Below are 17,463 nucleotides of genomic sequence, written 5' to 3'. Positions count from 1 at the left end.
ACTAATTTTATGCTGTTCTTAAATAATAAGCAAAAATATTACTAGATGAAAGATCAAAAAGGACTGAGCATCACTGGATCAGTTGTCAGTTTGTCTAATATTCTGTTCAGAAGAATATTTGTCTTAATGTTGCTTGTACTGGCAGCAGTTGGTTTTTTTCTTGTCATCAATTTTGGAAATTATTCCCAGAGCCCCAGAAGAGTTTTTCAATTCCCACTTGCTAGGAGGAAAAATATTTGGTGTTGGAATGCTTGCAGACTGTTGATTTCATTCATGACCAAAGAAATCTGCTACTGAACACTTTGTCAGTGGCTGGTTTGCAACATACCTCAAGAAAATATGTTCTATTTCTCAAGGTTTGAACACCTCAAAATTGCTTATTTCCACAAAATGACTATACCACAACCTTGATATATTTATTCTTATATTTTTGATTACGTGCGCTGGGAAAAGGGCCAGTTTTTGCTTTCATGAAATACATAGACTTGGACAAATTTTTCCTGAAAAAGCTCAATCTTGAGCTGATAAAATACAAAACTCTCTGAATTGAGTACTTTAGTGTCTCTGACAAATGTGTGGAAAATATTTCTGTTAGCTACCTAAGTATTAATAGGCAAAACAGACAACAAAAAGTAGAGACATATTAACCAAAAAGTAATTTTGCAAAATAGTAGAGGCATGTATCTGAACTAAACAAAAAAAATGAAAATACACCACTATTTGCCTTTCAATACAGCCTCATCTGGGCTAAATGAATATTGCCTTCATATAGGTAAGATCCATTCTTATAGTAAATTTGCTAACTATGGGTTCTCTGGTTCTTGGTAACATGGTCAATTTCTTAGAAAATATGGAGACTGTTTTTGAGAATATGACTTGCTGTCTGAACCATACAAGTGATCTAATTATAAATGGCTATTCATGGATGCCACAAGCTTGGTTTATCAGATGCTGCAAAATAAGGCAAGACTAAAAAGTCTAAGAAAATAAAATAAAGACCAGATGTGGTGTTTCTCTTACTAGGGCTGATTTGCTTTGCAGCTTTACAATGGCAATAGTATTTAACCAATGCTGAACCTCTACAGATGGTTTATCTATTTAGAAATAAAAACTTCCATCCATCTTCCTCATGCTGAAGCAATTCAACAATGGTACATCCTTTCAGTCACAAATTAACCATATATCCTATTAAGTGTGGTAAGAGAATTGTGATGGCCACCTTTCACTCTTTGTGCTGAAAGGAGCATTGAAGTTTTGAGACCGTTACCACCTGTCCTCCCTTTCTGTGCACAAAGCCTGACACACCTCATACTATTCAGTACATAGGCCCTGAGGATCTGCTTAGCCACTCACAAAACAAGCTACAGCTTATCCATTAACTTCCAATTGATTCAATTTTTCAGTCTCAAATGATCCCCTAATAACCTCAGGTATCTATATTAGTCCTTAAGTGCCTAAAATAGGTATTTTGCTACCAAGTATCAGGACAAATCAAATTACAGAGAAACAATGTTAGCTAGGTACTAAATGAGAGAAAGGAGGAATGCCCGTAAGGATGAAAGAAGCGAGTAAGACCCAACAAGGAAAAAAGCAGAAGATACAGCACAATGGAATAACGGGGAGGACACAGGAATACTGAGGCAGAATGGTGAATATAGTTAGGAGCATACTTGAGACCCTCTTAAAAAAAAGGAAGGCCCAAATACTAAGGATCAAGTTTAAAAATGGTGCAAATCAAAACAAAAACAACCACAGAAAAATCTCTTCTCTAGACCTGTTTTCTAGGAAAACAAACGTATGAAAAATGACATGAACAAAATCAATGTCAAGCAATTAACTCAGTGGGATGACAGTATAGAAAAAATGTTGCTTTGAAATAAGTGCAGCAATTAAGAAGTTCAAATTTGATTTTGGAACAATAAGCCCAGGAGTTATTGAAAACAGTAAGAAATTAAATAAAAATGACTAAAGTAGTAAAAGCTTATTGGTTTATCATAAATATAATATATAGAGACTACATGGAGTGGGGAAATCTACAAGGAATGTTTTCCTGCATGCAGAAACTGTGGTGCCATCAACAAAACAGGAAGGATCGCATATAAAAAATGTAATTCAGAATTCACTACGTTATGGAACACAACCTGTGAGAACAGAGAAAAACTTGACTGAACTAAAAGAGACTCGGAAGGGAAGACAAATTCTTCTGAAACTAATATCTATCTTATTAATGTTGATTTTTTATCTTTAAATGAGGGAAAGCGAAAACATTAAGGAAATTTCACAAGCAGTAATTTACTGCATTAGGATTTATGAAAAGGAAAATCTATAGGTTATATAAATTATATATATTCATATATATTGGTGACAAGTTAATTGCACAGTTACTGTGAAATAATGCATGCAATTTTATGGTAATAATGCAGTAAATCTATTGGAAACAATAGAACTGTAATTATATGGTAAGTTGTGTTAACGATACCACTTTAATATCCTGATGACTGTGAATTTAACTTGTGTCAGCATTGTGTGTAACGTAAGATGATATACCACTTTTATTTCCATGGAATAATAGTAAAGCAACTTAATTACATATGTCTAAGGATATAAATTGTTGAACCTTCCCAGATCATGAGATAAACATAAACATAGTAGTAATATGCTGGGTGAAATCTTGGTCTCAGAGAAGTTAACCAGGGTTTTGCCACTGGCTTTAACATGGTAGGAGTTCATTTGTCAATTTTGCATATGTTTGTACAAACAAACCTCCGGTCAGGTGGGTGCTGTGCATGTCCTATGTCCTCCTGAGAATCCTGTAACATGGGCTGAAGTTCTTCCTGGGGTGAAGGTGTTAATGTGGCAGTTGACTGATGGCTGTATGAGACGGCTGCTGGAGATGAAGCTGCTCCGCGAACTGGTGGGGTAGGGCCTCGCTCATCATCATCTTCCTCTAGCTCATCCTGCTGCAGATACATCCTTGCAGGTGGCACTGGACATGGAATTTCTTGGTCATAGCTAAGAAGTAAAATTTTAGGGAAATGAGGAGTGGATCTTATACATGTGTAAAGACCCAGGTAAATTTCAAGTTTCTTGTATAAGTGAAATTTCAGGGATCAAATCTGGACCCCACAGAAGACAACAGCAATTCTGCCATTGATTTCAAGGGGGCTAGGATTTCACTCCAGATTTTCCAAGTTTAGTATATAAAATAAGGTGCCCAAATCCTTGTTTAGGAACCATAAAATGCCTATGTAGTTTTGGAGACCGGAAAATACACCTGTAAATATCCCCAAATGATCCCTTGACACCTCTAGGGGCATGTCCAGATGAGCATGGCTGTGCGGTATGTGGCATTACAGGTACAACTGCAGAGTCACATGCCACACAGTCAGGTGTTCTCTGTGCTGCAACGGTGCACTACCCATGTGTGTGCTACTCCATTTTTTTTCCACAGGTTTATTTGACTCCTGGATATCTAGGGGTCAAAAAAACCCGTGGGGAAAAAAAAGCAGAGCAGTGCATGCACGGGCAGCATGCACTGCTGAAAAACAGAGGTGGGCCACCCGGAGCTGCACTGCAGCTGCCAGCCAGGCTCTGCCTGGCAGAATCACCACTGTTGCAGCTCCAGGAGGCCCCCACAACACCAAATAAGGCTGCTCGGGAGAGCACAGTGCTGGCCCCAGCCTGCCCTACTACTTCTTGGGTTACCTGCCACACACCAAAGCGTGCGTGCCACAGGTGTTCCCCAGGGACAAGTAGCTGCAGTGCAAGGTGCACCACTGCTGTGTGTCCCCAGGGAACCAAATGTTTGTGCTCATCTGGATGCGGCCTAGATGTCTAAATGAGCCAGCCACTATGAGCCTTCCCACAAACAGACTTTAACACCTACAGTTGAAATTTAAAAACTCTCACACTCTCCTGCTTATCTGTTGCCTAATCCTGGAGTAGGAAACTAAGTGTTTGACACTGATGTTTGTCAGGAAGCCACAGTTTTGTCTCTGGGCATTCCCAGAAGCACCTCGGTTTCAACTATCATGAGCTTACCTCATGCCTATGCCTCATCAGGATCCTTACTTTAGGCGTTCCTTTGCCCACCTGACCTGAAAGACTCGTTCAGGTAAGTGTTCTCAGTGCATCTACCAGTACGGATGCCCATCGGACCAGCAGAACCCACCTTCCTCGTATATCAATTAGGGCAGGAGTGTCAAAGATAAGGTCCGCAGAGCCCCAACATCCACCCCCAGTGCTGTCCCTGGTTCTCCGAGTTGATCCTGATGTAGCAATGGCCCCAGTCAATCTACGACCTGTGCTGCACGCAGTGCCCACTCTGGCTGGCCCAGGACCTGAACTACATGCAGCACTCTCCCTAGGTAGTCTGGGACTGTGCAGCATGTAGCACCCACTCAGGCTAGTCCAGGACTCACGTTGCACATGGTGCCTGCCCTGGCTGGTGTGGGGTGGGCATCACATGCATTGTGGTTCCTGGAGTGGACACATGTGGCACCCATCCTAGACTACCTTTGCACAGGTGCCACAAGTGATGCAATTCTGGAATGGCCACCATCTGTGCTGGATCTGGTAAGCGGGAGAAGCAGGCGGCTGAGCTAGCCTCTGGGGCTGGCCCTGCATCATTCATCCAGTCTGACACCCTTGAATTAGACCATGGAGCCAGCATGACAAATAGTAGTCAACAGGTTATACAGCTGCCCAAATACTGCTAAAACAACTGGATAAATGATTCAGTTAATAAATGCAACAGAACTATTTAATCAGTTTTATTAAATGTAGATTTAGGCATTTTGAAAATCTTGTTTAGAACATCTACTCTTACAAGGCTAGCTCAAATTGCCAGATATTGCCACACTGCTTGCCATGCAGGTTTTATATTAGTCAGAGTCTACCATGACTGTAACTTCAGAAAAATAACAAATAAGCATAAGAAACATTCGCATTTTATTTTCAATCTTTTAAATGCTCCATTAAATCCAAGGAATTAGATTCTGGTCTTATTAAAGATTAAAGTAAAACTCTCTATAGACTTTTAAAGATGCTGTGCTGCAATGTCTTTAGCTGGTTTTCTGTTAGATCACTCATATATGGCTCCCCTCTGAATACAACGTTGATTTCTTCTTCCTCAATTCTAAACAAAACATCCTAAAATCCACAAGCAGTGCACAGGTCTCAGCACTAGAATTGAAGTTGTTAATGATGCACCTGACTGAGGCAACTTGCTGTCAAAATCCCTATTTTAATAAGCAATATGGATCTGGCTCAGATGCATCCAAAACATATTGAAAGAGAGCCTCCCTACCACTTTGGTAGAACAAATTAAATGGAATCAATTTGAGCCATCTAGTCAGCAAAACAATAAATGTATGAATTGCTCATTTTTCTTGCCTTTCATCCACAGAAAGACTATAATCTTCACTGTTGCTGTGAGGAGGAGGATGTGCTGGGGGAGGTGGAAGCAGGTCTGCCCAGTTCATGCCAGCTTGTTTGGGTGCTTTAGGAGTACGAGCCCCCTTTTTGTGCCCTTGACTCCCTGCAAATAAACAATCACATATATAAATATGATTTTAATTATCTCCTTTTCTCTAATTATTTTGTTAAATCCCCTGGAAAAAAATCGTCAAGATTCTTTCCAGCTTCTGTTGAAGTCAATGGGAAATTTACCATTGACTTGAATGGGAGCAATATACCCAGTCCTTTCTAACTACTTATGTAACTGAGGTTTCCTTGTAAAACTAATTATTTCAAATTTTGCAGCAGTTAATTTTAACCAGAAATTTTAATATAGCAGATAAATATATACAGAATTCCTAACTTGAAGTGTTAATAAATAGCTAAAATGCAATAAAACCATAAATGAATTTTACAAGCAGTATCATTAACAGTGATCTTCCTGCAGCTATTAATTATACTATAGATTATCATCTAAAACAAATGAGCTGTAGACATATTTTCCAAAGTGCCTTTCTATTATTTAATTGCTGGAACCTAAAATACAATATGATACAGATATGATCTATTAAAGTTCCATTGTAGCATTAAGTCACTGAATATATGTAATTTGTACTTGTCCACTGAAACGTTTTAGGCACAATAAAATTACTAGTTTTAGTTCAAATGGCAGGTGTAGTTTAAAATAATTGCTGGGAGAACTGAAATATCTTTATATAAAATAAAATTATAAAGATGAAGAAAACTAATGAAATATGCTGTGAATGTTTTCACCACTATTACTGGAAAATTATGGCTTATAATAGAATGATTTAGCTTTAACAATTCTAGCAGGTTTGAAGTAGACCAGTTATTTTGCTATTGAATTTTGACTCTCGTACTGTCTGTAATCAAAACCAGCTGTACATTTTCCCTGGATTGATGCATCTATTTTTTGTCATTTTTGCTATTCTCTGTTTAATAATGATAATTATATATTATATAAATTTATTTTTTTTAAATGAGAGGAACATCAAAATATTTTTCATCATATTACAATGTTTAGTTAAATAGGCACGGGGATTTGACTATGATAACCTAACAGAGTTGTATTTGTACACAATACAAGGATGTTGTATTAACTGTATAATTGGGTGTCTCATTTTGTGCACCTTTGGACAATAGGTCTTCATATTCTTGTTCCATACTTTGTACTGTACATAATTTATCTGATGTATTATTATTATATTGGTAAATACAAGGAATACCCCTAAGGACTCCAAGGAGATCATCAGCTGTATTCTGGGCATAATCCACCATGATAAATACAAAAATTAACACATTTATTAATCTGGTCACCTTGTTTCATTCTTGCTAGTGGTTCTTAGCTTAAGGCTACAGTTTGTTCACAATATGAATAACCAAGTGTGATGAATATAGACCTTCTATTTTTAATGTGCAAGGGCTCCCATGAAGTTTTTCACTGAGTTTCACATTTATATACTGTACAACTAGGCAGATTCAGGAAATTCTTCTGTTGGCTGACTGGGTATAGTCATGCTGCACACTCCTGGAAAATTAGCTTTGGGAATTTAGTTTTAGAAAAATGTGCTGTTTTTACCTGAACCATTTAGAGTCTTGGTAAGCATTTCTAGGTAATACAACAAAGTTTTCTTTTAATAAGTTATTTATAAAAGCCTTCTGAATACGTTACATATGAAATACACTATGAGAAAGTTAATTCTACCTTAAGTATAATTTTTCACTTCCAATCATTAAGATTAGTTGTGATGGATATTGAGCCTGAGTAAATAAAACAAAGGGTATTCCTCTAATTTTTTTTTAACTAGCATAATGTATAGTGTCATTTAAAAAAAAAACAAACCACACACACAGATGCAAATACACTGTGAATAGTTTTGTTAGAAAACAAATGCTTGGTATCTTCAGCAATTACAAGGTAGATTTTTGAGCTGGGGCCTGAGTCAGGAAAGTAGGACCTTACAGGAAGTGAAGTAGGAAGGATTACATAGCTTTCTTAACAATAATGACATTGACTTGAATTTGCTATGTGGAGGCCCCATTGTTAAACAGTGGGAAATCCAAGTTAGGAAATCCAATTTGCACTACAGTAGATGGTTTTTCACAGCTGTAGATCACACTGATCAATTAGTTGATGCTTTATTTTAAACAATTATGAAGAGACAACAATAGAACATGGAAAACAATTAATTCTCATCCAATCTTTTGATTTTTGCTCGTATGTTATACTTTCTTAAATAGGACTGTGGATGTTTTGCACTGCAGTCAGTCTAATAATTAATGCTGAATAAAGCTAAAAATTATCAAGTGTGCCAACATTATCAATAATACAATAATAATATTACAATATTATACTGTAATATGCCATATTTTGGTAGGGGTATACTTACCAGATGTATTACTTCCTCGATCTGAACTGTTATAGGATCCCCCTGTGTTCTGGTCATATGATTGATTGTATGGAATAGTTGAAGCCATATTTTCATTTACCCGGTAATCTGAAAATTCAACAACAGAGTTAATATTCTTTTCAGAAAACCCCCACCATATACATATATATACACATACACACAAACACACACACACACGTATATCTCTGATTTATGATAAATATTTACTGAAGAGTATTTATATATTTTTTTAAATCACCATAGTTACATTTTCCTAACATCTCTTTCTTTATTACAGTGTATTATAGCAACTCAGTAGGTACAAGTAGAAAAGTGATTGCTATGAGTAAAATTCTATCATGTTCACCAAAAAGGGGTCAATGGTCAGTTTGTCCCTTTAAGAGACAAATTCTCTGTTGCTCTAAAGCAGCACAGCACTGGTATCAGTTTACACCTTCAAAGTCAGCTTCAAAGTCTCTTGGTCTCTATGCCAACAGGTGCAAACACCATTATAGAATCATAGAGTCTCAAGGGACCTCTTTTCTCTTGCAAAGGTGCAGATTTCACCATTCTGAAACCATCTGACATAGGTGCGTCTTCTTAAAAACTTCCAGTAAACCTACATCAGTTGTTGTATATGACTTCTTCTCACTATTAGCAGCTATAATAACTGGACTCTACTTTTGAAGCTTTGAATAAAAACTTCATCAGAGATGTTTTATTTTTAAATGGTAAATTTGGCAATCAGATGCATAAACCATTTTCAGGAATAAAATAGTCAGCAGACAATACAATGCTTTCTTGCTTAAGAAGTGTGTATAATTTACAGAAGACTAGCAAGGACCTGAGTTACTTTTCATTAGCAAATACAATAAAGTCATAAAAAGAACGATTGGACGTAAAGTAGCGACAATGAAGCACAGCATGTAACTCATAAAAATGGTTATTTTTCTCATTACAAAAGCTATAGGTAACATTGTCAGCAAGATGGTTTTGACTTAGGAAATGAGAAATCTAAGATCAGAATATCAACTCATAAAAAATACCAAGTAGCTAAGAATCTAGTTCCCATCTGCTGTAGAAATTTTTGTGATAATGTAAGTATAAGAAAAAAAAAGAGCAAAATTATATATTCCACACCAAAATTTATTTTCTAATAGTTTCTTAGTCTACTCGCATTCCACAGTTCATACTGAAGCCCTGAATACCACATATGTTTACACAGAGGATAAACAAGACATCACCACTCTGAAATACATATATCTGACCAGCAGCAGACAATGCTTCAAGGAGTTCTTTCCACACTACAGTATGCTAGAGAATGTGCAGCTGCAGTATAGAAAATTTGAAAGAGGCAATGTCTTCCTGGGCATAAAAAACACATGTGTTTTAATTCTGAAACAGATATGTAATATACAAACTTATGAAAGAAAAGCCACTAAATAAGCTTAATTACAAAAAAATAAACCCCTGCCCTCGAGTACAGAGCCACAAAAATTGAATTTTCCTTTGACATGTTTATGTCAAAAGGAGGTGTCACATTTTATATTGCCCTCTGAACTACTCTATGGTAGGTAGGTCAGGTAGTAAATAAATGAAATCAACCTTCTGTAATGAAACGTGTCTTTTTGCTGGACAACTTTTCAATATCACTATGTGATCACATGAGTTACAACAATCCATTGAAAAAGTTCAAAGTTAGAATGGGTCCAGTTCCTAGGGATACTACTTTGCAAATCAGGTTATTAAAGCAGGTTGCATGGTAGCCTGGAGGACTAGCAAGAAATCACATACCTATTTCTTCCAACTCCCACACATTACATTAAAGAAGTGTGCCCCTAAGGCCACAAAAGTACATTCTGATGTTTCAAGTTAACACTGAAATCAATTTATTCCTAGCTTCTAGATCCACAGACTTCAGTCAGGGCAACAAAGAAAATTTAGTTTTCAAAACTGCGTACAGTAGCATTCCTCTGAATATGCGAGTTGAAACCTTGCTAGGAATACATCTAAAAGGAACTGCATTTGTCCATTTCTGTCCCCAGTGTACAACACAATACGATTCTAGAGTTCGATGTGCAAAATTCCATTCATTTACATGATCATGTAGATGTAATTAGTCTCCATCCATGACAGGGAAGAGTAGGCTGACCTATTTAAAATTTAAGGTGGAGTACAATGTGCATCTGTTCTACGAATAAAGATCTGGTCTCTTTCCTACTCAAGCCCTCCCCTACCATTAAATATAAATTAATCTCAAAGCCATATGAAAATATATTTTATTTAATTCTCTTTAAAGTTACAGCTTATTTGTTATAATAAATTCAATCTTTGAAGGTTATTGTAGTGCTAATTAACTCTTTGACACTATTAATTGGGAATTTCTAAATCTAAAGAGGAGGAAGCCCAGAAGCACTGCAGAGGTCTGTGCTTACTAGTCCTGACAAGCTCTGGACTCCCAGCACAAGAAGGTTAAAAATCCTCTGCAGGGAAAGGAGAAAAAAGCTAAAAAGCTCTTCACCTTTGTTTAATTTGTTTTGCTCCATAATGTTGTACTGCATGGGTGCAACCTCCTGCTTTTGCTGAACAGAGGGTTTCCAGTGTTTCTCATTTGTATCCCCACTGCCATTGTTAACATTATTGGTGATATTTGACTGGATGAGTTGAGTGGTAGCATAAGGAGTGGGCTGTCCAGGTTGGCTGACAAATCTTCCATCCTTTAGATTTGGGCTATTGAAGGTTTTCATTTCATTGATTTTGTTGCTTAGGTCCACATCACCATAAACAGTTGGCTCAGGCAACATCAGGTTGGTTTGCTTGTTGTCCAGTTGGTTGTTGTAATTTGCTATACAATCAGCTAACCACAGGGAAAAGAAAAAAAAAAAAAAAAAGAAAAGGTCATTCTGTTCAGTTACACTCTTTGCCTTCATGTGTAATATCCTTTACAAAATGTTTTAATGCATAATATGAGCTGATTCCCAGAAGCAAAAATGGATTTCAATAACATAACTAAAATAATCCATGGAGCTTTATTTACCTTTTAAGTTACTGTACAAAACCAAGGGTCCATAGGATTTCTAGTTTTCAATTACTGCTCTATACTCATAATTCTCCAGATCCAATGTAGTCTTCCTGGGTTTCTTTCCATTGTGAATTCAGCTTTACCAAATTTTACCTACAGTAACTTATCTTTTTTCTGTTGGTCCTACTTTGACCATATGAATGTTTTAATTTTTAAGCACTGTTCTAAAAACAATACAAGCAACTTAATAATTAACAAGACAACTTTTATGATTAAAACAATCCATTTACAAGGAAAAAGTAGAAGTGGGAAGAAAAATAGAAAGCAGTTTCCTGTCAATAAACCCCTTCATACCTGAGACAAAAATCAGACGGTTATGGATTCTTCTGTCTAAAACTGTCTTTGAAGATGATTATACAATGACAGAAACAATTAATGAAGAGACAGTACAATATGAAAGTTTCTCAGTACCTGTTTAATAACACTTTATTAGAACACAGCATTCTTATACAATCACATGTAAGAGCTTGAAACAAGAAGATAGGAAAGCTTTCTTGAAATAGGTTCCCCATAGCCAATCATTAATTACTCTGGGTTTTATTAATCATAAACATCATTGCCCTTAGCCCCTTATTAAATGTAGAAAAATGTGAATTTATCTTCCTAGAACTTACTGTACATTGAAGCCAACACCTAGTAATAATCACACTAATCAGATGTGTGCTGATATTTTAACCACAATTCTAGAATTTAGAACTGGTATTAAAATTTTGATTCATGTGTCTGCTTCAGGGGTCTCATGTGCTTCCCTTTAATATCAGCACATGTATACACACTGGTTTCACGATAGTCATCTCCTCTCCTTATTTATTTCCCATGTAAGAATGCTGAATGATGGTAACACATGTAGCAGACAGGTAGGATTTTCATAAAATCAGCACAGTGACAATTAAACATTAGTTATCACTTACCAAGTCATACATAATAATTAGAAGAAATTATTTTCCTATCTTTTTAAATGTAGTTAATGTACATTAATAACCTATGTCCAAATCATGAAGGCCATTATTGGGGCAAACAGCAACCAGAATTAATAGTGATTTACTATATACTGCTGGGTAAAAAAAATAAAAGTGTGGAATTTAGGATTTAGATTATTGATTATGGTGTATAAAATAAACTTTAATATACACAGTATTTCATTTTCTGAATTATTGTCTAGCACTAACACTACTTTAATTGTAAAAGCAGAAAAATACCACTTTAAAGTATAATCACTAATCCCTTCAGTGGTTAAGGGAAAAGACTAGCAAATGCAATTGCATACACCCCATTCACTGCACATTTCATGCCCTTCAGCTTCAATTTTTTTTTGAAGATTTTACCCTTTTATATGTTTTTCTTATGTGACCTGTTACTTATTTATTGCTCCACAGTCTTCAACTTCTCTATTTCTGTGACTTAAATGTTTTTATTTCTGCTCCTCTCTTTCATGTACAGCAACACTGATATTCTTTCCATTTCTTCTTGCCTACTCTATTATCTTCCAGGATATCCTTTATTATGAATGCCTCTTCTTTTATCTCGATTTTCCTGTAGGGTCAGTTCTAACATAAATATTCACTTGCTTCCTCCTTTATCTGGTTTGATTTTTTGAAGGGAACAAATGTAATTATCATACTACATAAGTTCATTCTTAAAATTTAGTTCTTAGAATGTCTTACAATAAAGTACCTGTACAGCACTGGGTTATATATTTAACAGAAAACTCAGTTTATCAACTTAATATTACCCATTACTTTTACAATGACGTTGCCCCAATAGGAGGAACTAAAACTATTCTGGGGGGATTAGATTAGAAATGTTTCTGCCTAATTAGAACATCAACAGTAATATTTATATGTATAAGAGATACAAACCCTTGTTCTTTAGCTAACCACATCCAACAGGATTACTCAGATTTTAAGGTCAGGAGAACCATTATGCTAATCTAGGTCTGATCTCTTGCGTAGTTGTTTCACCAAGTGATTTTTGTATCAAGTCTATAGCTTCTAGTTGTGCAAAAGATTATCTTTTAGAAATATGTCCTGTCTTGATATACAAAGATAAATGAGAATATTTTTCACATTGGTAAGTTATTATAATATTTAATTCCCCTTACTATTAATTTTTATATATAAATCTCATATATATATGAGAGAGAATATATATATATATATTCTCTCTCATCTGAATTGCTTAGCTTCAACATCCAGTCACTGGGGCCAGGTACAAACATTACACATTTACTGGTATAAGTGATTGGAAACTGGTCTATACCCATGACAGCACAGAAGTTTGGCATACAACCGGTCTATACTCAAAGTATGGCCCACATAGTCTGGTTTAAAACTGGCAGAAATCAGTCTAAGATTTACCACCAAAAGACAAATGTCTGTTCTGTTTCCTACAGATCTAAACTATGCCACTTACAGAAAACCGTGCAACTTAGATCGCTTCTGTCTCGGGCTTTTTAACTGTCTGTACCTAGTTTGGATTTTGTTAAGAGAGCTGTACACTCAAAAATAGTAATAGTTTCTGGGAGAAGCATTAGCAGGGGCTGGATTGAAAAGGGTTAAGCCTAACCAGCTCCACTCTGGTTGGTCACAGCCCTAATGCAGCAGGAGGGCTCACAGGGCAGTTTTACCTGGCTACTGCTGCAGTGGGGATCACCTGCGTTATGGCACCACTGAAGGGATCTGGTTGCACGTTGGAGTGCCTTGGCACCTCACTAAAGAACCAATGATCTAGACTGACTGACCAGTGGTTGATATGTATACTGGATTAAATTGATCACCACAATCATTTTAAGGCTGGACTTGCATTGAACATCTAGAGGGAATCATTTTGCCCTCATGTATCTGCACTTCAAATTGAGAGAAAGGAATCAGAGAAGTACAATGAAGGTTGCTGGCAGTACCCAAGACAGAATGGTACTAAAGACGTGTTGTTCCTAAGTCAATGATTAGCACAAGCTGGGTGAAACTGAAGGGAACGCCAGCTCCATTAAAACAAACCTGAAACAACAAGGGTTACTTATCAGAACATTTCACTAAGAAGTGCTCTCTTGGAGCCCAGTAGGGTCTATTTTAAAACATGGAAGGTTCTTCTGTTTCCTTTTTATGCTCCCCTGAATCCCAAAAGCGAATACTTTGATCTAAATAGCATATTTTGGTCTTCAGATTCAACTGAGCATAAGCCGAAATGCTGCTCAGCCTATAAACTTTCTGGCCCAACAAAAAACTAACCCAGATACCCAAATAAAATATTTTTCTTTAACAACAGGTGAATAAAAATGTGTCTGGATGTACATAACTGGCCTGGAAATCTCATATGAAGAAACTTGGCTAGGATATGACACCTCCTTCTTCTGGTTGTCCCAGGCACAGAGAATAAAAAGCAGCATTTTGACATTCTCATTCTGGTTTTAGCCAACATTAAGAAGTACATATTCGTACAAACAACAAAAGTGATCTGGACTTTTTCAAACACAAGGAACTTTCAGTCCATCTGAGCTGTGATTTTTTTTTGTAGCATGTAGTCCCATAGGGCCCATCAATTTGATCTCCCTCTAGACACAGTTTGTTACAATTTGGCAACAAAAGGAACCGAAAAGGTAACTATGAAGAAATATGAATGCAACTTAGATCAGCCTATGTACTTTGCAAGGTAAAACAGACCCTATAACAACAAAGCAAAATATCTAACCTGGTCGACTGTACGTGGTGAGGTTGGTATCACTGTTGCCATTGCCTGAAGTGCAGCAGTTGATGGAGCAATCATTGTGATTATTTCCGGTGTTAGGCCAGGTGTCCGCAAGCCACGGCTGAGTGGCAGGTTCACTGATGTTTAGAAGTCCTGGTCTTTAAAAAGAAAGTTTGGTTATTCATTAAGTGCCAAACAGCATTGCCTCTTAACAACTGCTGTTGATAATTACTGATGCATATTAAATTTCATAATCTCAGTCATTACTTTGTTCAAAGCATTTCCTATTGTATGTAAAAAAAAAAAAAAAAAAAAGAAAAAAAGAAGGAAAGATGCAAGAATAGAAGAAATTTGTTTTAGGCATAGTTGGTGAGTTTTTAAAGGCTACCATTGTAAATGCCTCAAAAGTTAGTCACCAAACTCAGAAAAACAATGTATTCTCTAGCAAAATATTGGATTTTGGATTTTATACATAAAAAAAAAAAAATCTAAAACCCAATATTTTGCTAGACAATAACAAGTTTGGCAAACTGGATCTCCCACAACCAACTGTTGATGCAGTTTGTATAGTATATATGCTGTGTGTGTGTGTGTGCACGCGCACACGCACGTGCATGTAACTGCATTATATATGACATCTGACAATTTAGTGCGAGAACTGATAAAGCTTGACTTACTGTCAGACTAATAAACTGACTAAGTGTATATGCATCAGGAAAGCATATTTTGTATCCTTACTTTCTTTGCAAATCTATAATACATATGCTATTATTTGGTATTGTTAACAGTTCCATCATTTCTATCCCCAGCTCTCCTAGTACTCTGCATATAAAGTAAAAAAATCATCCAAAGAATTTAGACAAGATAAAGTTTTTTGCAATATTTAAGTCTCAAAAAGGTATGGGACTTAGCTATGTGATTTGTAGATAGAGCAACTATGGATTCTGCTTTTGTCTGTGAACTCTCAATAATGCACAGGGGAATTCTCCATTACCCTCAAGCAAACAAGTGAAGGACAGTAGGTCACTACCCAGGAGATAGAGATGGGTTTTCTCTGAGATGCAAAGGCTTGCTTCCCCACTGTGCCAAAGCCTTAACATTAATGCAGAAGGTGCGTTTTGCATGTGACTTAAAAGGAAAAAAAAGTGCTACTAAAGTATTAGGACTGATGCTTTGTTTTTTGAAAAACACAGAACCCTTGGTTCAGGAAACTGAGGTTGGGATCTGTTGCTACTTATTATGTAATAAAATAAAACCAGTAAACACAGTTCAGTTGTGTCCTCAATCTCAACCTGTACTAGCTGCTGAGAGCACAGAAACCTTTATTAACAGGGTACCTATTTCTCTACTTCTCCAGCATACTGTCTCAGGTGATGATTTAACTGTCTTGCATTCACTGCAAAATTTTTCAAAAATCACCGTACAAGCTGCTGCTGTCTTTAGCAAGTTTTTCCAATGAATGTGTTTTATTCTTTTTTAGTATCTGTGAACCAGTTATATTTCTTAATCTTCATAAATGCCACAACTTAATTACTTTAACTCCTTTAATCATGTGCTAAAATCAGTAAATCTCTATATTGAAGTCAAAGTGCTCCCTCTGCTGTTTGCTTTTTGAGATGCATTTTCCCCAGTTTTAACAAAGCAACTCAACTGAAAATGTTATGATTCGTTTTGGAAAGGAAGTCAAAGCTATGTTTGGAAGAAAATATACTGTTCTCTGAACAAACACTAAAGTATATGGCTACCGTGTACAGTAATATTATTTATTTAGCCTTTTAAAGAAATCAGTCTGTCACCACTTATAAACACAAATGCACTCTTGATGTCTAAGTTTATTTGCACCTCATTTATAACCTGCAAAATAAACCACATTATTACCTGCCTCCACTGCTTACAGCTTCTCCTCCTCTCTGATAGGTTACTAAAATATTAAAAGATAAAAAAAGCAAATAATTTATAAGCATGTAGAATCCTTTAAATAGTATTGTAATATCATCCTTTGTTTCTTTGCAGCTAATTTTCTAAATTCACACTAGTTAAACTTTAATCCTGTAATTTATCCTTTCAACTTTTTCAAATCTGTACATTATATTTGGATCATCTGATTACCTCTAAGCCCCACTAAGTTATTATATTTCCATTCTATACAAAATTCATTGTGCACAACTCATATAAACACACAGCACTTAGAAACGAACAGAGTAATATGTTAGCCTAAATTCATCCCTGATGTAATTCTACTGACTTTTGAGGAGTTAGTTTAAGGAAGAATTTAGGTCACTATTTATTTAATAAATAAGTAGATGTTAAAGGTCTACTGTACACAATTATTTTGAGAATATTACACAGATGCTATTATTTTTCAGTACGGACATTCTTTCCAATTTAAAACGGCTCTGTGTATCACAATGTGTTGTAACATCTCATGCTGTATTCAGACATCAGCACTACATTTTAGTGATTTTCAGATAGTCTTCCTTTCTACAACCTAAGCCTAGCATGATCTCTCATTAGAGAAAAATGCACTCTATTTATACAACAAGCTGATTTAAAAATAAGCCCTTGTAAACTTATTTTCTAAAATTTAACCAGGCAACTTTGTCTACAGCTTTTTGGATCTAAAATGTGAACATATTCACCTTTATATGCAATGTGTTTGTCAAAAAGAATGGTTCTAAATTACCAGGTGTTTTAAGATGGCACAAATGTAGATGCAATTTTTTTAAGTGCACCTTAAATGTACTTTCTAGAAAGCATTGTGGTTAAATTTAGTTTAAGAAGCATAAGCCTCAGTAAATGGAAGTGTTATAAATTTGCTATTCTTCAGGC

The 17,463-nt window shown here is 36.0% G+C and overlaps 1 protein-coding gene across 7 annotated transcripts in view; it reads right to left on the bottom strand.

Moving 5' to 3' along the window:
- The window catches only part of ROBO1 (roundabout guidance receptor 1), a 1,177,688-nt gene that overhangs the window by 22,917 nt on the left and 1,137,308 nt on the right, over positions 1–17,463 (bottom strand). For 6 of the 7 annotated variants that reach the window (XM_059720628.1, XM_059720629.1, XM_059720627.1 and 3 more), the window contains 6 exons: positions 16,513–16,555; positions 14,638–14,792; positions 10,390–10,725; positions 7,869–7,976; positions 5,395–5,539; positions 2,764–3,012 (listed from right to left, as the gene is read on the bottom strand). In XM_059720628.1, coding sequence (XP_059576611.1) covers positions 2,764–3,012; positions 5,395–5,539; positions 7,869–7,976; positions 10,390–10,725; positions 14,638–14,792; positions 16,513–16,555 — 1,036 coding nt within the window. The remainder of the gene's footprint in view (positions 1–2,763; positions 3,013–5,394; positions 5,540–7,868; positions 7,977–10,389; positions 10,726–14,637; positions 14,793–16,512; positions 16,556–17,463) is intronic. The other variant, XM_059720633.1, reaches the window with a different exon arrangement.

The sequence above is a fragment of the Alligator mississippiensis genome, chromosome 1 (genome assembly GCF_030867095.1).
Source record: "Alligator mississippiensis isolate rAllMis1 chromosome 1, rAllMis1, whole genome shotgun sequence".
Lineage (NCBI taxonomy): Eukaryota > Metazoa > Chordata > Crocodylia > Alligatoridae > Alligator > Alligator mississippiensis.
The sequence above is the reverse complement of the archived record's forward strand: the minus strand, read 5'-3'. Positions and strand labels throughout refer to the sequence as shown.